The following is a 22,553-nucleotide window of genomic DNA, read 5'->3' on the forward strand; positions in this document are numbered from 1 at the left end:
ATCTGAATATGCATAATGTCGTTAATATGTTAGTAGCTTACCGCGAAAATATCATATAAATAGTGAAATATGAACAATAATAATAATAATATAGAAACCATTTTTTTTATATAAGAATAGACACTAAAAAAGTCCAATAAACTTAATTTAACATTATTGACGTTTGAGTTATTCATTACACAAATTGACTAACTCTATATAACAAAAAATTAGGAAAACGACCAAATCATGTACATTCGTTTAAAAATTCCGTATATAATAAAAAATCAACTAAATATTTTGAAAACATAAATACAAATGCAATTTTCATCTAATGATATATAAAATTAATAAGAAAGAATAGCCAAAAAATAATCATCGAATTTATTAAAATTTTTATGTAATTAGGGGAGTTAATCAAGTTTTGCAGTAATCGGCTCATTTATTGAGTTACATGACAATGTAGTTGAAATATTTTATTATATACCCCGATAAATATCAATAATAAAAAAAAAACTCATTAAAGTTTACTATTGCTTATTACCATACCTAAACAAAAATTATTTTGTTACTATTTTAAAGAATGCTCATATCTAAGCGGTCACATAATTTTTTCCGTAAGATATCGGCCCAACGAAATTATAAATAAAGTCAGACATTAATGTAACCCCAAAAATATTAGCAATCTAAAATAATGATAAAATTGTTTTTATCATTATTATTAAATTTATAAAAAAAACTCTTATTAATCTTTTATATACTACTAATATTTACCAAGCTACACAACAATTTATGCAGAATCTTAGTCTTAACATATTGCTATATAAGTTGTAAAATATTAAAAAATGATGTAAAAGTTTTTTTTGTGTAAATCACCCTTTATTCCTAGGGGTTTTGCCTGACAATTCTATATAAAACACTTTGTAAAATAATAATATTTTTGCACAACGAATAAATCTATAGATCAACTCATATAACTTCCATTATTGATTAAAATTTTGTTGCACACTTATAACAAACAAAAAATATTTTGAAAAAATTTTTTTTTTTCAAAAATCCAATTCATTATATTAATACAATACACAATCTACTATAAATTTACTACCCAAAAAACTAAATACTCAACACACTTTTAACACAACCAGGTTATCGTACGATGATAAGGAAGAAATCATCCGCAATGATCTTAAAATGGAGTTTTTGCACGCCTCGATCGGTTCCAGGGTACTACGCAACTGAGGAGAGGAAGGGGGACGTATGGATTTCCCGCAGAAAAATCTAACGCTGAAAATCGCTGCTCTGGAGCAACGTTGGGGGACTTGTCGTATTAAGGAGGGGGGAGAGATAGTAGAGGGAAAGCGGGAGAGGCAGGCATTGATTCTACTGTTATGGAATGACACACGAACGAGAGTCGAGACACAGTGAGCAACGCTGAAAGACACGAGGGCCTTGTGTGTTCGCCAGTGATAGCGCGCAACAAAAACAGCTTAACCATCCAGCTTAGCCCTGTTACCTTCGTTTCCCTCCCCCCTCCTCAGCAGCAACAACATCAGCACAGATATGTCCAACTTTATCGAAGCTATCCTTGAACTTCCCAAGCTCTACTATGGAGCATTACTGGGCATTGGCTTTTTCGTTTATTACCTTTCCCAAGTCGTCAAGGTGAGTACAGTCATAATTTAAACCCTGTCCTGCATCGAAACAATTTCGAACTCTGAAAACGCTCGTTACATTTTATCATCGACAGAAATGTACAAAACTCAAAACGAACTTGCACTTTGTTCTAAAATTGTATACAGACACTCGAAGTGATAATTAGTTTATTTTTCATTTATTTTTTCTAATTCATTCGATAGAATAAAAAAAGAGTAGTTGATCAAATTACAGTAATATGATACAGTTTCGATGCAAGCCTTACAAGATTTAAATTTAAGTCGTTCTAACTTTGCAGTACGAAGTTTCTAATTTCTAATCAATAACGTTACATATAAGTGTGTATCGGTTCAAGGCTAAAATAGTATCTTTGGTAGCACAGTATTTGAATTTTAATTGTTTGTTGGAATATATTATGTAATAATTGAGCTTGAAACTGATCCTTGCATAATTAGACCCTTGGTCATTATTACGAGTGCAGTCGTTCCGTTTGGTATCCTATTTTGTACTAAAATATCGATAAGGATTTTATCTTTTTGTACGTAGATACCAGAATCAACGTTTTTTGATAAATTTCCAGTTCCCAGAACATTCAAAACTTATACTCGTTTTTATTCGCTCATCGCTTACAGCTTTATTGTTATCGATGATTGAATTCGTCTTGTTTTAGATGTATAAGTTCCACTAGTAGGGAATGGCATGTGTGTATGCATGTCGTGATCGGATACCGGTTTCGTGACAGTGGGATTACGTAACTAATCAGTGCATAAATGCAATACGAAATGGTAGCTTCTCGGTTTGTAGTGTACTATTAAGGGAACAAACTATATGATATTTTGAGTTTCACGCGTTGAGTTCGAGAACTATGAATCAGGATCTATGAATCTCTTCAAAAGGAAATGGCAAATTGCTTTATGAATATTCTTTCTTTATTTCTTTTATGCTCTCATTTTTATTTCTACAGCTGTCTATCTTTATTTATTTTTTCATTTTTTCTTTTTTAATAGAAAATTTCTATGGAATAACATAGTGCAAAACAAAATTAGGTTTCCTTATTAAAACCTTCCATAAAGAACATGGAACAAAGTATATGATATTTTGAGTTTCACGAATTGAGTTCGAAACTATGAATATCAGGATCGATGAATCTCTTCAAAAGGAAATGACATAAATTGCTTTATGAATATTCTTTCTTTATTTATTCCATGCTCTTATTTTTATTGCTATAACTATCTATCTTTATTTATTTTTTCATTTTTTTTATAATAAAAAATTTCTATAGAATAACATAGTGCAAAACAAAATTAAGTTTTCTTATTAAAACCTTTCATAAAGTACACAATAGCATGAATTAATTGTGATGGAAAATATATATTTACCTGTCTAATTATTGATATTGCTCACTAGAAATATTTATATTCGTTTATATTTGATATGGAAAAAACAAGTAGCACAAATTTTATCATCAAAAAAGTACAAAACTCCTTCAATCGTGAGATGTCAATTATTACTAGTTTTAAAGACAATATTTAAACATTACAATGTAGATTCACTAAATTTACTATTTTTACTTTCTATTGTTTATAATTTTTTTAACATTGTATATATGACAGTGTGAAATCAATAGATTTAAAAACTTTATTTTAATTTTGAAAAGTTGCCTTAAAAACTCGTAAAAATTGCTCTCTGACGATTAAGGGGATTTGGTACAGTGCTATTCATGCAATTTTTCTGTTTACTTTTCTATGCAACACGTTGATTTAAATTATTCTACTTTTTTCAATACAGTATATTTAGCCTGTTTTGCTCCATATTCTCCTATTTCAAGGCATCAATTAGAAATATATACTACTGTGTTAAGGATGGAAGTCGTAAGTCTACTTTTAGCTTGCTGCAAAGTATTATTTACTCATACAAAATATCTACGTTAGTACCTTCCAGATTTTAACGCAAATAACACATTTTCATTACCAATTCGTAGATTTTGCATATATATATATATATATATATATATATATATATATTTATTTGAAAGCGCAAAAAAGTTTTGCAAACGTTCGATTCTCATGTATTATCATAATAATTACTTATGATTTTTATTTTTAACACAGTGGTATATAGATTACTTCATCGACACTTTGTACAGGGTGATTCATAAATCAAGAGACTATTCATGCGGTTGCGTTTTCAATTAATAAATGGAATGACTTCGAATTAAATGTTTAAGGAAATTAAACTCCGGACTTGTAGACTTTAAATTACATTAGAAACTTGTGCAATAGTTAATATTATTCCCTTTTTTTATGGGACACCCTGTATAGGCTTAGCTGTGGCTTCTATTAATTTGACCTTAAATTTGCTCTGTACAATTTGCTCATGAATCTAATGGAACTATATATATCTATATATTTTAGAGCAGCCTAATTTTTAACAAAGAAGTTATTTACTACTGTAGAAAAAAGCACATAATGGGAGGAAATATATTTATGAGATTAGAAGTGTTATTTTCAAAATCAATTGTAGATTTAATTTTAATTAATCTAACTCGTAAGTCATTAATTCATTATATAATTATAGAAAAATTAGTTATTGAATTTGATTATTTTACTAAAATGTTTAAAAAGGGTTAACAATGCTTCTGCTTTTCAATAATAAGTTAAAATGTAAACGAAGAAATAAAGAGCAAATATACATTTGGCAAAACCATAAAAAACGAAGAGTGAACTATATGAATAATTATTGTGAATTTTTTAAGAATATGATGTTTTTATTATGCAAATTTAAAGGTAATAAATAATTACATGAAATTTAAAACTGGTCAACCAAACAATGAAAGAAGCACGTAAATTGACCCCAATATGTTATCCCTAGGAATTTATATATATTTTACCTTTAATTTGTCTGTAATTAGAAATAATACAACAGTTACATTTAGAAAAAATTGTTGGATTTTTTCATGTTCAAATTTTAATTTTACTTGTAATTACTAGAAACTAAGTTATGAGAGAAATTTTCTAAGAAAACATGTGAAACGTTATCAATATTTTTACAAAATGATTATATTTATTATTCAAGAAATTTTGTGACTAATCATAATTAAAAATCCCCTTTTGTCGGAAAAAAAATTAAAATTAAAATTAAAAGAATAAATTTAGCACAAGCGAGCACAAAAAAAATCATACATTTAAGTAGAATTTACATATATCTTTAGTTTTATTTATAAAAATTTAACAATGTCACGTAAATAAAACTAGTAAAATTAAAAATTTCCTATGTTCATTATTAACCTTTAGACTGGTGGTGTTTATTTGGAATGAATTTTTAAATATCATGTATGATAATTTGCACTATTAGTAGTAATTTTATAATAAAAGGTTGAGGCAAAATGCTAAATGCCACATAAGTAGAATCCAGCTGTGTAAAGATTCAATTTTGTAACTATATGTATAGTTCCTCGAGTTTTGTAAATTGTTGATAACTGTTAATTAATTTTTTAAAGCAAAAACAATACGATTAAACATCTATCAATAGAATTTGCGTATTAAAGAAAAAAATTCTGTTTAGAAACCTTTGCTGGTATGTGCACAAGGACCATTTCGTAATTTTTTGGAAGAGCAAGTACCATTGGTGAAAAATAAGCATTGGCCTACTTTATGGTGCTTCGAGTCGAGGGCACAAACGATCATAGCTAGTTTATTGAGGGCTCGGCTCTTACCTATCATCAAGTATCGCAGGTCGGTGAATATCTTTTAATTATTTTATTAAAATTCAGAAAAATTATTCAATCTCGATAAACATGTTTTAGCAGATATATTTAAAAATTGTTATTACAATGGAAAAAACTTTTCCATTCAGATGCTAGGTGTCCCAGAAGATACCTGCTATAATTTTTAATTTAAGGGAACATTACATTTTCTTAGTTGAAAATTTTCATTTTCATTTAATTAATAATTTCATATAAAAAATAAACATTTGGAAATCGTAGTTTTTCTTGCGTATATTTTAAATCTTTCAAAGCAAGAAAAAACAATTTTTTTAATAATTTTTATAGTAGCTTCTCATAGACTCATGAAAAACATTATTGTCTACTCGTATAGGCGGTTATGACTTCTTAGAATAGTTGATCAAAATATACACTACCGTCCAAAAGTTTGGAAACACTCCAGTGAAAAGTGACCTAAATTCAATCATTGTGTCTCTAATTCAGAAAATGGTAGAAAGGTCTGAATGGGCTCAATAGAAAAGTTATTTCAAGACCTTTCGAATTGTATGTATTGATTATAATATTACATCCTTTTTCACAATTGAAATGAGAAAAAGCTTAAAATAAAAATTTAAATATTCATCTATTTTAAAATTGCATACATAAATAAAAGAAAAAATTGTGTAAGTATTTAGAATTACGAATATTGACAATTTTTTCAATCCCTTTAAATTGAAACTTGGTAGAAATATTTATCTTCGTTATTAGTAAAGTGTGATGGTGGTTTTAATGTATTTTACTTTTCATAATTTTGGAAACACCAAAATGAGTGTCGATCGAAGATGTAAATTTAATCAAAAATGGTACAAAAGAAAATGGTGTGCTTTATTCTCTCATAAAAAGTATCAATTTTATTTAATTAAAATTATTGTCTAATATACGAAAGTACAAAGTTATTTCAAAGCAATAAAAAATACCATTTTTAAATTCAACAGCTATAACTTTATTAATAGTAAAAGTTGAGATTTCTTCCAAGTTTCCATCGAAAAGTATTGAAAAAGTGTTTTAAATTAATAAATTTAAATATTCATATTGATTATTTCCAATCCTGCTCTCAATTGTAAAATACGTAAACATTTGAAGTATTTAATGTAAGTTTTTCATAATTTTTCAAAAATGACAAAAATGTAAAGTTTGATCAAATACATAATGTTCGAAAGATCTTGATAAGACGTTTCAAATAAGGCCAACTACACCTTTTATCAATTTTTGAGCTACAGATATACATTTTTGAATTTAAATCTATCTTAGGTATTTCCAAACTTTTGGACGATAGTGTATATTCTTAGAAATAGTATGACTATAGATCTAGTATAGTTTAAAATCAATAAGATTAGTTATCTTCTTATCCTGTCCTCCATTTTTAACGTTTATTTTAGGAAAAAAAACTGCTATTTTGAGACAATTTCTCAATGTGAATATTTAAAATAACTATCAACATAATTACCCTCTTAACATTTGTTTTTTTTTTAAATCTATTATAAATAATATTAAAAATTTCGGTCCAGAGTATACATATATCAGGTATTCACGACTCAACTTTCCAGCTGATTATTATAAATCAAATAGATTTTGCAATAAAATTTTAATACAAAAGTTTTATAGCTTAAAGAATATCAGATAAAATCATTGGTTTAACTTTGGGAAGTTATTTGAAGGTCACACGAAGATTATCTTAATTTTTTTTACAATCAAATACCCTGTATAATTTTACGTAATATTGCAGTTTATCTTAAGAGTTTTTTCCAAAACCCTATACGAAAATATATTTTCACCAATCCGTTCTTTAAATATTTAGGCTTGAAATTGTAAATAGGTGTGGTTTTAGCAGAAGTAGTGTACGTAACCATTGAACTACATATGCGTGGTCGTTCACTTGTATTTTCAAACCAAGATGTCTAGTGAACACTTTAATTAAATGATATGTTTTCACATAGTGTTTTAGGAAGCTTTTGAAATATATAAGTTTCAAGAATATATAAATATATTTAGTGTTCCATTTAAAAAATTTAGATGACCTTTATGTGACCTTCAAATTATATCTCAAAGTCCAATCAATGATATCTTCTAATTAATGTTCTTCTCTGAGTCATCAAGCTTTTGTTTGAAATTTTTTTTTTTAATCCATTTCGTTTCAAAATAATGAAGTTCAAAATTGAGACATGAACACATGTTGTAATGTCCATTAAAAAAATATTTGTAAAAGTAAACAATAGTACTTACAAAAGTACATAAACGAATTTTAACAATATCATTTATTGCTATAATAGTTATGGTTGAAATTATTAAAGAAAGAAAGTTTGATTATATTTTCTGGTATAATATAAAAACTATATTTTCCTTTCGAATTTCACCATTTAATTGATTAGTTAACATGATTATACATAGAAAGCAGTTAAAATATTATAGTAGTTATAAAATTATATAAAATAACGTATATAAAGCAAAAAGTTTCCATACAGTCGTATATCTGCACATTTCTTTTATGGAAAATATAATTATTAACTACAATGTCAATTTCATGTTAACAAATACAAAATTATAAAAATTATGTTTCCATACAATGCATAAATAGATCTCATATTTATAATATGATTATTATCACCTATTATAGCTAAAAACTACTATTTTTGTTATGTGAAATATTTATTAGTTTTAAAGTAATGACGGGGGAGAGTGAATACTAAAAAAATGTACAATGTAGTGTGGAAGTCGATATATAGATTTATTTATAATAGAAATACCAAGAAAATTTCATTAATTTATGCAAATATCATTTCTAGAAAGTTAAAAAAAAAATTTCCCGAATTTGGCAGAATATCCAACGTTACTAAAAATTTAATCAATTTTGTTATATTATTTATGGTTAATAGCTTTTTATAGCTGTAAAAAATATTCAATACAAAAAACAAGCTTTGCCTGTAAACAAATTTGTGCGAACGCTAATTAAGTAAGGAACACTCACTCAAAATTACAGTGAAATCAATTGAATAGTTTTTGTGTCAATGTGCACAGCGCGTAAAAATTGGTGTTTCGGGAAAATCGTATTTAAAGTTGTCAGTAGCATGCATTTTAATTAAATTCACATAATAGTTACGTTTACAGACTATAACTTCAAAAGAGTTTCAAATTTTATTTTAAAATTTTAACAGCATAATCTTAACACATGTTATACTATATAAAAGTAAAAAAATTACTTTTCTTATTAATTTGAGTTTTCCCCTTTAAGTAATTTCGTGAAAAACGCGTTTCCTTACTTTTCTCAGACTGATTATATTCTCTGATAACTTCAAATCTCTATTATAAATTTGATGATGTAGTTCATAAATACAAGCTTAAACGATAATATCTGTTAAGGACAATTTTACTACTGATTCTTTTTATTTATATGGTAAAAACAGGAAATGCTCGTAAAGCTCTGTTATTCAGTCTTTCAAATATAAATTATTTTTCTGTTAAGAGGAACCAGTTGAAAATTATTACTCTATTATTTTTTAAGTAATTGATTGTGAATGTAAAGTTAAAAGATCCTGCACTAAAAATGTAGAATTGAGCAATTTCATTGGTAAAGCTGGTTAAATTGTTAATATTTTACTTATTTGGAGTCACTGTACAATCAATTCCTCCAGCAAAGTGTCAAAGTATGGATTGACTCGACGTATCATATCTCTAAAAATGAGTGAACATGAGTTAGTTAATTCTGATGTCTCGATCGCTGATATCTAATAAGAAACTATAGAAAATATAAATTATCTGCAGTTTCAGGCAAAAGTTATGTGGCTATGTACGACAGATAAGATGATGGCACTAAGTTGTTTGAACATTTGTCTGAAGGTCACGTAACGTTTATCTTTTAATTTTTTACACAGAAACACACACACAATTTTCAATTCATCACTTTTTAGAGCTCACTTCAAGAACTTTCCAAAACGTTGCATTGATATAAAATAGAATTTCTGTAAAAACAAAAAAAAATAGTTTATTAATTTCTTCAGAAAAATTTGGTGAACTATGATTCACCTTATATCTGCAGTGGATAATGCAACACACTGTCCAGTATAATAGACAGGATGTTTCAATACTCATGTACCTCAGAAAAAAGGATACATTCCTAAGCTTTTTTCAGAAATATCCTCACGAAGAGGCACTTTTTCAGGAATTTGTAATTTTTCATTTCATATTTTCAATTTTCCAGTTCGTGTGACGTAAAATAATGCGTTTGAAGTCACGCTGAATGGTTGACTTTAATAACTTAGTGTCATCATAATGAAAAAAGTACAAGTAAATTTTTAATGTTTCACTTTAAAATCATCGAAAAAATTTTCACTTTTCAATTATTTACTCTTCCTCGTTTCTGTATTACTTTCTACTATAGGAATTATATTTTTAATGCTTTTCAGAATATGCTATAAATTTGTAATCTTTCATGAACGTCACAATTTTTTTTTCACATTCCACTGCACTCTCTCACTTTATTATTAAGAATAATCAGTTTTATTAGCACACTTTTATATCGCATTCTGCCAGAAATTAGTAACAAAGAACTATTATCTTTTTACGAATTAAACACTCAAACAGGAAATATTTGTTGAATAACGATGAAACTATTTGCTGAATGTGTTCATGATATTAACAACTTGATTAACCAATTGACTAACTGGATGTTTCAGTTTTTATCTGCAGTAGGAAAATAATAAAAAAAAAATTAAAATCAAAAACAAAAATTGACCATTTTTTTTCACTCCTAAGTGAAAGACTTGAAGATATTTGTTAATTAATTAACAATTTAAATACTTTAAAAATATATATTAAATATGTTTATAGTAACTGAATAATTGTCTGCAGTATATGTTTCAAGTAGGAAAATAATTGTTAATTTTTACTAAATTCAACACAGTGCAGTCATAAACATACCAATACAATTGTTTAATTTTAGTGAGGAAAGAATGTAGAATGTTCATGAATCATATAAGAAGAAAAAAGTGCATTACTTGTAATCAATGAGATTTGTTGAATGTATATATGTTGTTAAAAAATTAAATTTAAATACTACATTTTAAGAAACTAGCAGAAAAACGAGTTAGACCTTCCAAATGAACTCTGAATGATTTATTTGCTGATTTTAAATTCGAAATTTTTAGTGACCACTTATTGTATTTTGTGGTCACGAGGACACTAAGCTATCAATGCCATGCGTCATTTTACGTGGCAAGCACTAATAAGGAAACCTGTCGTGTTATCCTTCTCCAATTTTAACATTAAATGCACACATCCTTTTTAGCCACAAATAAACAATACGTATTTTTATCATCTGAAAATCTTATTAAATAACAATAGTTTTACCCTTTGAAAATTGTTCATTTGTTTCATTTTTATTTCAATATCTTTTAAATCATACAAGCTACAGGGGGATAAAATTATAATTAAAAATATATTTTTTATTCTTTATATAGGGTGTCCTATCTAAAATAGTACGTCAAGTACTTTGAATAAAAACTACCAATGAAAACATGTCTTAAGAAAAGCTCCTTGATCTTGAGAGTGACATAAGATGTTGACATTGCTTTGACTTTGAAAAGTAATTTTTACAGCTACCTGAAAGTGACTTTAAGTTTTTTAAACGGAACACCCTGTATATATCATTACATCCTTATATCTGACCTCAAGAGCTTTCGAAAATCCTCTTGACATTTTTTCATTTCATGCAATCTTATAACAGTATTCGGAGTTAATTGCAACTTTTCATCGATTTTCGAAGCATAACGCTCACCAATTATTATCTGACTTCACATGACTCTTTGGTAAGAAGTGTAGTGGATATTGAAGTCATATAATAATTGCTGAAGGTTACGCTTCAGAACTTTATATGACTGTTTAATAAGAAGTGTAGTGGATATTGAAGTCGTATAATAATTGGTGAAGGTTATACTTCAAAAATCGATGAAAAGCTGCACTTAGATCTGAAGCGTTGATTTATCAAGATACTCAGTTTTAGAAGTTGTAGTAACGTCACACACACTACTTCAGTCAAACCCACAAATGTGTGCAGTTTCTAATAAAAATATCTCGTGAATTATTGGATTAAATGAAAAAATTATAACAGAGATTTAAAAAACTCTTGAGATAAACTATATAAGGAATATGATAGAAGAAATTAGAGATTCCATTTGTAAGACTCAAGGTGACCCTCATATTTTTCCAGCAGGCTTTCCAAAATTATTCCAGTGCTGCCATTTTTTGGCACTTTCAAGATGGATAACTTTTTTTTAACTATTATTCAGTATTTTTTTGGTATTCCAAATGATTTCTTAGGGCACTTAAAATGTGGGACACCCTGTATATTTATACTAAATTTATATTAAAACCGAACATACAAGTATGCTATGTTTTCAAAAACTAAGCAGTGTTCCAAATATAAATAATCTATCAATATGACTACAAAAAATTCTTAGAATAGATAATACACATAAAGCAAAATCCTATTACCACGTCTAATAGTATGTGCTTTTTTCGAAAGTCTTTTAAAAGTGATATCATCATCGTCTGAAGAACATGACAAATTAAATTACTATTCATTGAAACATTTAATTGCATTAATTAATTTCCATTATAAAATTTACTAGTAAAAAAAACACATCCTAATAAGGAAAATTTATTAAAGACTATGATCCACACAAACAAAAACCAAATTTATAAAAAAAAAAGATAAGAATGATGAAATAGCAGAGGTAATAAGAGATCTTAACTTGGAAAGTGAAGATCATTTACAATTCAATGATATTATCTTTTGGAAAAAAATTTATCTGAAAAATATACACAGACATAATTTATTCTGCCACAGCATGTTTTTAATGCATTAATCCATTTTATACTCCATCCATAACAGCTTTTATTTTAATTTTACCATAATATTATTTTTTTTCAAACGTAATGAATGTTATATTTAAATATGACAAAATATATATTAGTTATAGAATTGCATAAAGAGAGTTCAATGACATAAAATATTTTCTGTTAAAAAATAATTATAAACCCATGTGAGTAAATAAATGTTTAAATTTATATTTAAAATTATTTACAGATAGAATAAAACTGTGGCAATGTCAAATGATAAAGAAAAGCACAAATTAATTCAGTTTTTGCATATTTAAATCTACAATAAATTTTACAACCACAAAACAATCAATATATACTTTCCAACGTTGATGAAATAAAAAATATTAAAAGAAGATTAACTGAACTCGAAAATATCGAAAAATGGGATAATTTAACTGGTGTTGAAGCAAATTTAAAAATAAAAACTTTAAACGAGAAAAGTGAAGACTTCGAAATTGATTCTTTATTGGCAACTGATAGTTCTCATAATTTATTATATAATAAAAATTGAAGAAACAAAAATTAAACAAAACAAATTAAAAAATTATATTTACAAAAACCACCGGATTTAAACAATATAATAAACAAAACAAAAATATAATTCAAGTTAGTGTTCCGCAAAATGCAAACCTTTGGTCATTATAGCTTCTTGTTTTATAAATATACACATCATTTTTTCTGCCATTCAGATGAAAGGATTTTCCAAATTTGAAGGCTAAAACAGTTGAAGCAAAAGTCTTTAAGCAAAGCAATGAACTAAATTCCTGGTCTTAAAATAATATGTGGGAGGCATGATTCTACATCTTTGCCAAAAACACATGTCTTGCACAGTTCATTCACTTTTGAACATAAAAATAATTGACGTGTCTAATACGTAGTTTTCTTTTTTAGGCTAAAGATATAGAATTACGTCTCCCCCACAATGTTTTAACACAAGGGATTGATTGTTCATTGCTGTGCTTACAAAAAGACTTCTATGCTTAAACTGTTTTAAGCCCCAAAATATGGGAAAACCTTACATTGAAATAACACAAAAAACCATCTGTAAATTTATAAGGCAAGGGGTTAAAAATGTGTGAACTGTGTGTATCCCTGGCTTTGTCGTATGCAATCGTGGACTTTTCACCCTTGTGGTGCAATATACTATTTTGGTCCGTTAATTAGGTAGTTGAAAATAGCAACTTCTCATGCACTTGTAACAAAAAGTATCGTGTATTATACAGAGCGTAATAATTAACATTTGCAATTCTGTGAATGCAATACCCTCCCCCCTTCACTTGAACTACCAACTTCACACTCTTTTAGAATAGTCAATTTTTGACCCTTGTAATGCAATATGCTATCGTTACTCACAAAAACTATGTAACTCCAAAAGAAAAATTTTTGTATGCAGTAAAGTTACCAGAATAAAAATATTTTCCCAACATTTTTTTTATTCTGATTGTAACAAAAACAGTTTTTTTTATTATAACAATTTTTTTCTAAAATTGATTAAGAGCAAAAAATTGATATAAAATATACAAAATTCAGATGCAAAATTCGTGTTGAATATTATTATCAGTGAAGTATTTTATATAATAAGTATATCTCTTCACGTATCGATTTTGGAAATTCTTTAAGAAATATAATTAAGACTATAATAACTTACATAATTAAAAACTAAGCATTTGAAAAATGTATTTTTTTTCTAATTGAATTTTTACGAATTAGTTATATATGTTTTATTGAAATAAAGGACTGTACGGATTCTTTCTGTTCTTATAATACGCCGAATGCCAAGGTTTTCACTGGGGATTAAAAAGAAGACAATTAAATGAGAATATGCTTGTTCGTTTTAGTGCAAAGTCACTACACTTTTTGCACTTTATGCACTTTTTATGGTGTCAACTTATACAATGTATAAAAATAGAAATACGAAAAGTGTAAAAATGTATAGCTAAAACGAACAAACCTAACGTAGAATAGTGAAATTTCATACTATCTATAATATCTATCATTAAGTTTTTGTCAATTTTCCTGAATTTTTAAACATTTTTATTTCATTGTCCTTATTTTGGTATGAAAATACATTAATTGAATAAAACTACTAACTAGAAACTCCACAATTATGTTTAACACTATATTTATTTACTAAAACTCTAATTAAGAAATATTTTTTATTTTTTAGGGAAATGTTCACATTAGCAGATGGAGGAGAGATAGCTTTAGATTGGGCTGAACAAAATTGTTCAACAACTTCTCCAATAGTTGTAATACTGCCTGGATTAACAGGGGCTAGCCAGTCAGAATACGTAAAATGTTTAGTCCTAGCAGCAAAAACTGCTGGCATTAGATGTATTATTTCTAACTACAGAGGATTGGGTGGTGTTCGTCTAAAGGTAATCATATAGTAATCATAATAAAAAGACGTAGGAAATATGATATTTCGTACCACTGAGTTTCTATTGTATAAAAAATCATATTTAAAAAAAATATATAAATAATAAAATTGATAATTTACTATTAAATTGCAATTTATAGACATCAAGAACCTATTGTGCATCAAACAGTGACGACTTGGCTGAGGTCATTGAGCATGTAAAGAAACTCAATCCACATGTGCCAATGGGAGTCACTGGAATCTCGCTTGGAGGGTAAATATAATATGATAAGATTCTTAAACATAATTATCATAGCTATCGTATAGCTGTAGATAGGAAGCTTTATATGTGTATTTACTAAAATGTTAAAGGTCATTGTCTGTGACATTTCTCCTAAGTTACAGATATCAGTATTTTTTTAGTTTAAATATTTTACAGTTTTTTTTATTTTTTAAAAGACAATTCTAATTATTTTAATATTATGTATTTATATTAAAATTGTTTATGGTTTCTGAGATAAAAAAATTTAAAGGACTCTAGGGAATTTTAGGTATAATATTGAATATTTAAAAAAACTTTACTTTGTAATTATAGGTGCCACAAAGTTGTGGTAAATTTTGCTTTGACAAATAATTAACTTTATTTTTCATAAAATAGATAAATTTCAATCATATAATTAAAGTCATGAACGTGTAATATAACTTTTATATACAGGAACTCTGTCATTTAAAACGACCCAAGCAAATATCTCAAAGAATATACAAAATGTGGAAAATTTCTTCAAATGAAAGTTGATGGACTCTGGAGACAACACAAAATTGTATTCTTGATTTGACTTTAAAAAAGTCATTTGAGAGCTATTTGACTTTCGATTTTTGAATTGAACGCCCTACATTGTATTCTATATTATCGTAGCTTATCTTAAGAGCTTTTGGGAACTCTATATTGATTTATCTTTTAATCCAGTGGTTCAGTAAATACTTCGATTTGATATTTATCTAATATAGGTATGGGTTGATAGTGTTACGAAACCACTATGTATAATCATGGTTAGGCACTCACTAACTTATAAATTAGTGTCAACGAATCTAATGAATGACAGGATCAAAAGATAAGTCAATGTTACATTTTGGAAAGCTCTTAATACCGGTTACAAAAATATATATAAAAATATATAGTGTTCCATTTAAGCATTTCAAGGTTATCTTCATGTAGTTTCTTAATGACGTTTAAAGACCAAACCAAAGGTATCTTATGTTTCCCTTAAAAAATTATATAAATATATTTTATTTGAATTTTATTCTATACTTTGTATATATTTTTTTAATTACTTGCCTGTGACTAATTAATCGATGAATCCTATAAAAATGTTATACTAGTTTTGAGAAGGCTCAAGGGATAAAAATTTTAAACTAACATTTTCTTAAAGCTTTACCTTTTCGTAAAACTTATTGTTCTTAAATATAAATCAACGAAAACAAAATTAAATTTATATAAACTAGTAAATTTAACGTTATTAAATCAGTTTTTCCAAATGTGGTATAAGTTCTATTTAACTTTGAGACTGGCGAAATATCTTTACTTAACGAACTACAGTTGGATAGAGAGCATTCGTACACCCCATTATTTCAAAGAACTTATTCAACCCTTAATTTCTAGTAGGATATCGTAATTTTCTCAAAATACCAATTCGATACAACATTTTTTTAGAACTGTCGGAATCAACGTTTAAGGAGTTTCTATCACGTAGAATCATACCGTACTAGTCAGACAATCTTCAAATTTGAATAAAAACAGAGTTCTGATAAAAATTTAAATAATTAATAATAAAATATTTACAAAAATAGTTGACAAAAATAAAGAAAAACACATATAGATATTTAACCCACTAATCATGCAATCTTCTTTAGCAGTATGGCTAATGATTTGTAAATTCTAGTAATTTATTTGTTATTATACTCAAACAACTAATCGTTCCTTTTCAGCATTAAAATCTTTCGTAAATCATTTCTTTACAAGTGTATAAAATTTAATTCAAAACTCAGTTGAATATTTTTTAATTTCTCGATAAAACGTGATTTCCCATAAGTCCACTGTGTTAAATAAACATGATTGATAATCCTTATAATTTTTCTTATAAGCAATTAACATTCACGAAATTTTAACCGAGTATATCATGGGATAAAAAAACATCTGTAAAATAAATTTCATGAACATCTGAATTATAAATCCACTATATCGATAGTATCTCCTTAACATACAGAATTTGTTCACCCAGAAGGCTTAGTTTACAGAAACACGTTTTATTACTTTTTTTTAGAAATAAATATTTAGAAAGAAGGGTAATTGAAATTTTCACGTTTCTGAGAATAAAACTGATATATTGAAGCTTATATACTACAATTAATTTATTTATGATGAAAGGTTTGGATACAGCAGATTGAAAGCTATCGAAAACTATTTGATCCTACATATTTGTTTATCTTTATTTATGAAAAACAACAGCATAAAAATTACCACAAATTTGTATCTAGTTTATCATTAATGTTTTAATTACTATATGAGAAATTTTTCTGGTCATTTTATCTCTAGAAAGACATAAAATTGGAAAAATATCCTGCAGTTATCAATTTAACATTTATCACTTGTAAATAAATATTTTTTTATATTTTATTACTTATATATTAAAGACTATTTTACGAAGTGGATTTATTCCATATGATTCCTCTAAAAAATTTTTTAATTATTTGAAGAGTCGAAATTCCTAATGTTCTATGTGCATACTGCAACTTTTCTCGAGAAAACAATGAAGCTGTAGAAGTCAAATGGCAACTAAAAAACTTTATCGTTTCTATTACCAATGTCACAAGCAAAATATAATTAAGTTTAGCACTTACAACGTTCTCATGGCAATTGACCATAACATATACGGGTATTCATAAAGAGCGGATCTCCTATCTTACTCAATAAACGATTTATTTAGAACAATTAGTGTTCTCACTTTTGCTAAACTATATTGTATCGTAGTAGTATTTATTTATCCTTGAAAGATCAAACAAAGGTAATACGATGGTTAAACTGATTTTTTTAAATTTAATCCCTCATTTTTTATTTCATATTTTTTTTGGCATATGCTGAGATCTTTCCCAAAATCTTTTTTGAATTTATTATTCTATTCAGGTTTTTACGAGATATTTCGATTTTAAGTTATAAGGAGTGAACAGGTACTATACACGTAACTGTCACAAAAAATGCTTCAGCCAAACCCACACACATGTACAATATTAAATCAAAACACTTCATAAACGACAGGAGAAAATGAAAAAATTACAAGAAATTTTTTGTACTTTCTTATTAAAAAAAAAACTTCAAAACTGCAATAAAAACTACAGAGTAGTATTTTGCATAAATCAGTTTAAAATTTGTATGATCCCCTTTCTAAAATAAATAAGCACCACCATAATATAATTTAAGAAAAATAAAAAAGAATACTATATTTTGAAAATAACAAAATACAGAGGAACTTTTGGAATTTCCACTCTTTGTTTATTTCCTTTATTTCTGTATTGGTCCAACCGTTTAATTTACATTTTCTTTTAAACTTTTATTTAATTTTTTATGATGGTTCAAAATTATTCTAAATAGATTGATTCTGGGGAATTATTTGGCTCACCAGGGCTTGGCTGCAAAGGATAAATTGAAGGGATGTTTTATCATTTCGGTGCCTTGGAATGTATTCGAAGCCACGAGAAGCACAGAAGAGAACTACTTGAATTTAATGCTAAACAAGCATTTAACCTCCAGTTTACGGCGATACTTGAGAAGTAACACGAGCAACATTACGCACGAGCTGTACAAATTACACGAGAGGGATATCGACATAGATATCGTTTACAAAGTAAGTCAGCGCTTCTTGGCAAATAATCAAATGTAAAAGAATAGTCCTATCAAATCCCTGTCACGTTTACATGACTTATTCGTAGTATTTGTGATGCATGTCGACACAGTCAAATTTATCCTAAAATGAAGCTTCGTAAAGTATCTTCAAAGTATGAAATTTAGTGGTATGGGTGATATGAATAACCCTTGAAACAAATCTGTTACCATCTCAAAATACTTTTTCAAAATTATAACTTCTTTATAATTTACTTTACTTTTTTCTTTCAATTTTTACGTTGGTTTTAATTGAAATTTAATTTTACAACATTATTACATTCATTTTTAAAGTGTTTTCAAAATATATTAGTCAATTATAGCTATAGACAACTTATTAATATTTTATTAAAGGTTTAATGTTATAAATAATTTCTTATCATTTAGAGCCAGACTGTACGAGAATTTGACTCGAATTTCACTGCAAAGGCCTTTGGATATAAAAATGTTGAAGAATATTACACAAATGCTTCAATACATGATAAACTGCACAGTATCGAAGTGCCATTGTTGTGCCTTAGTGCTGCTGATGATCCATTTCAGCCTTTAGAAGGTAATATTAAAAATATTCGTTTTATTTTTATAAATTTCTTCACTTTTCTTTTTGATCTCTATTTTTTTTTTATTGTTCAATTATATATCACTATTTTGTAGAATATATGAGGTAGAAAGCTGGATTTTTTTTTCAATTCGTAATAATAAAAAATATTCTTGTTTAACAACTACAGTTTCGCAAATGTGAAGCAAAAATGGTAAATTATAGGGTAAAATATCTTATATTTTACAACAATCATTCATTATTGTCTTGATATATCAGTACTACTATTTGAAAATGTTATAAAATTATTTGTTTTTTAATTATAAAAGAACATGTATATGCAATATAGAGCAAATAGTATTATCGAGATATTGACTATATTCGAAAATTGGGCGTATTATTGTGTTCGTAAGAAAAGTACGTGAGCCCCCTAGTTTGGTGCTTGCCACATATCTTTATAGTCATTAACCCTTAACTATATGTATACTATCGTTTTAATTTACTAGTGTAATTACAGATAAGTGTGATGTGCAATACAAGATAAAACAATACTATAATTACAATTGCTCTTCATAATTTAATTATAAAATACTGTACATAATAATTTATATATTATACAATAAAGTTTTTAAAATAAAACTTATAGCAAAAAATAAGTGAAAAGTGCATCATAAGCAAAATAACAATATGATGTTTTTAAAATCAAATAACGAATCGAAAAGTTGGGTCTAAATGGATCAACCATAGCATCTTTGTTTCTCTCATGATTAGTTTTATTTTATATTTGCATTGTAATGGTCATTCGGTAAAGCAATTTGTTTATATTTTCGAATATATTTTAGAACGAAAAAAATTCTTCAGCTTTCTATCTCTTATATCTAAATCAATTAAAATTTCAGCAAAGATATAACTGAACTATTATTCTTTAATCCATATACTATATAAGCCTTCTAATGCTATTATAAAATGTGTATACAGTCTGAGTTTTATTAATGCATCTACTTTTAATATTTTGCTAGTGATATAATTTTTAGTTTTTTCTGATTTAGATTCAGAAAGACATGATACACTATTCAAAAATTGAATCGTGTTTGTGTACAGTTTCTGCTTTCCTATTCTACCCTATAGCAAAAACTCTTCTCGCAAAATAGATTTATTTCCATTTTTCAAATGGAAACAAAAACTGTACAAGTACATGATTCAATTTTGAACAGTGTAATAGATTAATAGCTATAGATACTTCATATGACTATTTATTTTTGTATTTTTCAAAACAAGACTTTGTATTAACCATGTCTTTTTGTTTATTTTTACTGCAAATTCTAGGTTCTATCGTGAAACTATTATCATTTTTTGTTTAAATTTTCACAATTTTTCCATATTTTTAAAACGAGACAATTTTGGTCTGAGTCTGTAATAGCGGGCAACTGTAAAATTTGCCTAAATACGGGATATATGATTAAATTAGTTCTATTATAAGTGGTGATATGATGGAGATTTAAAGTTAAAGTTAATTTTTCTTAATAGAATTTTATAATTATTATCGTATAATATTATAGCTATTTTTGGAGCTGTTCAAAAGACTACATAAAATAAATAATTAAATCTTGGAGTTTACGAAATATGTCTAGTTTAAATTATATATAAAAATAAACTTTTTAAAGGGTGTTCGCACAAATGTCATTCATATAATCACATATATACTCACTCAACGTTAATCTCAAAACTAAATATCCCGTAAACGCAATTTTAACTTGTACAGTAAATTATTTATCATTGTGAAAAGCTCTTAAAAGCAGCTACAAGAATATACAATAAAATTTACAGGATCCCATTTAAACCAAGGATGTTTAACTTTAAATGTTCTTTATATCTCTACATTTAAATAAACTTAGTTTCGTTATTTCATTTCTCCAGGAAAAATAAAAATACTATAAAAAAGAAAGTAAAAACTTGATCACCACATTAGAATATGTAAAGCGGATGTCCTTAAAAAAACTCATCTTGTGTATTACAAAATTCTTATAATTATTTGTTTCATTAATTGACCTTGCTCCATAATGAGAAAATAAAACTTTAATTTTAGCAATTCCACTTGGAGAAATTAACAAGAGCAAAAATGTGGCAGTAGTGGTAACCTCGCGAGGTGGTCATATAGCATTCCTGGAAGGTGTTTGGCCTGTAAAAGGGGAAGAGTACATGGCCAGGCTATTTTCGCAATTTTTTACAGCACTTTTCACCACTGGCTTCTGACCACCGAATTAGATATACAAACAAATTTACTTGTCTTCCCTGCAATTACTTAGGCTCTCTTATACCTGCCTAATGTATATGTATATATTTATAAGGAAAAGTTCCTGTACCATTTTTAAATCTAGTCCTATAATAAAAATAATCTTAAGGATTAAGAAATGCTTTCGGGTTTTACACTGGTGAAACAACCTGATTTTATTCTCTTATTGATCCAGGCATTCTTAGAACAGATAGGCGACTAACAGAGAAAACCTAAAATTTATCAATTTTGAAGCTTTAATAATTCTTAATTAAGGACTAAAGTTAAAAACGTTACAGAAGCTTCTTTTTACAATTTTCGAAAACATCTGAAATGTTCCAATTGGCAGCAATCATTATTGAACAGCCACATTGTACACATTAATTTTGGGCTAACCATTGTTAGATTAGCATTACACAGGATTTTTATATATATAATCATATTTTACAAATAGGGCAAATTCACAATTAAAATATTACATTCCATCCTAAAATTTGCGTAGTTATAATTTTTCCATTATTATATGTATATTATTATTAATAATTAGTTTTGAAAGTAATAAGGATGTCATAAAAATGTTGATGATGTTGACTAAAATCATTAAGTTCGGAAGTGAAAAATGAACTAGTAATTAAATTATTTTAATAATCGAAATAAAATTTGTTAAAATATTATTGCAATTATCTTAAATACTATAATTATTTATAAATATTGTATACATAGTTTATATCTCAAAACATTGATTCAACCGCTGAATGGTAGCTTTAGTGTTAATTGGCGACTCTTAGGAATATAATAAAATAATTGATTTTACAGTCTATCTAGCAAGAATTGACCATCACCAGGCAACAGTTAGTAATGATTGCTATTGGTAGTATTTGCCACTACCTAAGTTTACAGTTGTCCATATAGATACCCAAAATCCCCAAATGCATCTTAGGCTACATTCGTTTTTGTACTAACTGTACTGCAAGTATTACTCATTGTTTAATACTCAATGATTGACAAAAATAAAATGATACTCAAAGTGCTGACAGCACAAAAACGAACATAGTCTTACATATTTAGTACCAACCATTAGTCTAGTTGAGATATAAGGTGCCTAATTAATTAGATTTTTTTATTTATTCTTATCAAACAAAAAAGTAAATATAATGTTTAGTAAATTTTATTATGTTT

At 27.0% G+C, this 22,553-nt stretch overlaps 1 protein-coding gene across 1 annotated transcript; it reads left to right on the forward strand.

Annotated features, from left to right (window-relative positions):
- Positions 1–1,289: 1,289 nt before the first annotated feature.
- Hydr1 (phospholipase Hydr1) lies at positions 1,290–22,543 on the forward strand. Its single transcript, XM_066737491.1, has 7 exons — positions 1,290–1,641; positions 5,197–5,366; positions 14,439–14,649; positions 14,792–14,904; positions 18,277–18,529; positions 18,952–19,117; positions 21,189–22,543. Exons 1-7 carry the CDS (start codon positions 1,540–1,542, stop codon positions 21,353–21,355), a joined length of 1,182 nt encoding a protein of 393 aa, XP_066593588.1. The 5' UTR covers positions 1,290–1,539; the 3' UTR covers positions 21,356–22,543.
- The last annotated feature ends 10 nt before the right edge of the window (positions 22,544–22,553 follow it).

The sequence above is a fragment of the Prorops nasuta genome, unplaced genomic scaffold (genome assembly GCF_024137725.1).
Source record: "Prorops nasuta isolate Cenicafe-Biocafe unplaced genomic scaffold, Cenicafe_Pnas_1.2 PNAS00017, whole genome shotgun sequence".
NCBI lineage: Eukaryota > Metazoa > Arthropoda > Insecta > Hymenoptera > Bethylidae > Prorops > Prorops nasuta.

Excerpts from the sequence above, each read along its gene's own strand:
- Hydr1 (XM_066737491.1), top strand. The coding sequence starts at position 1,540 with ATGTCCAACTTTATCGAAGCTATCCTTGAACTTCCCAAGCTCTACTAT. Across the intron at positions 5,367-14,438 it reads CCTATCATCAAGTATCGCAG|GGAAATGTTCACATTAGCAG; the intron begins GTCGGTGAATAT and ends TTTATTTTTTAG. Across the intron at positions 18,530-18,951 it reads ACATAGATATCGTTTACAAA|AGCCAGACTGTACGAGAATT; the intron begins GTAAGTCAGCGC and ends CTTATCATTTAG.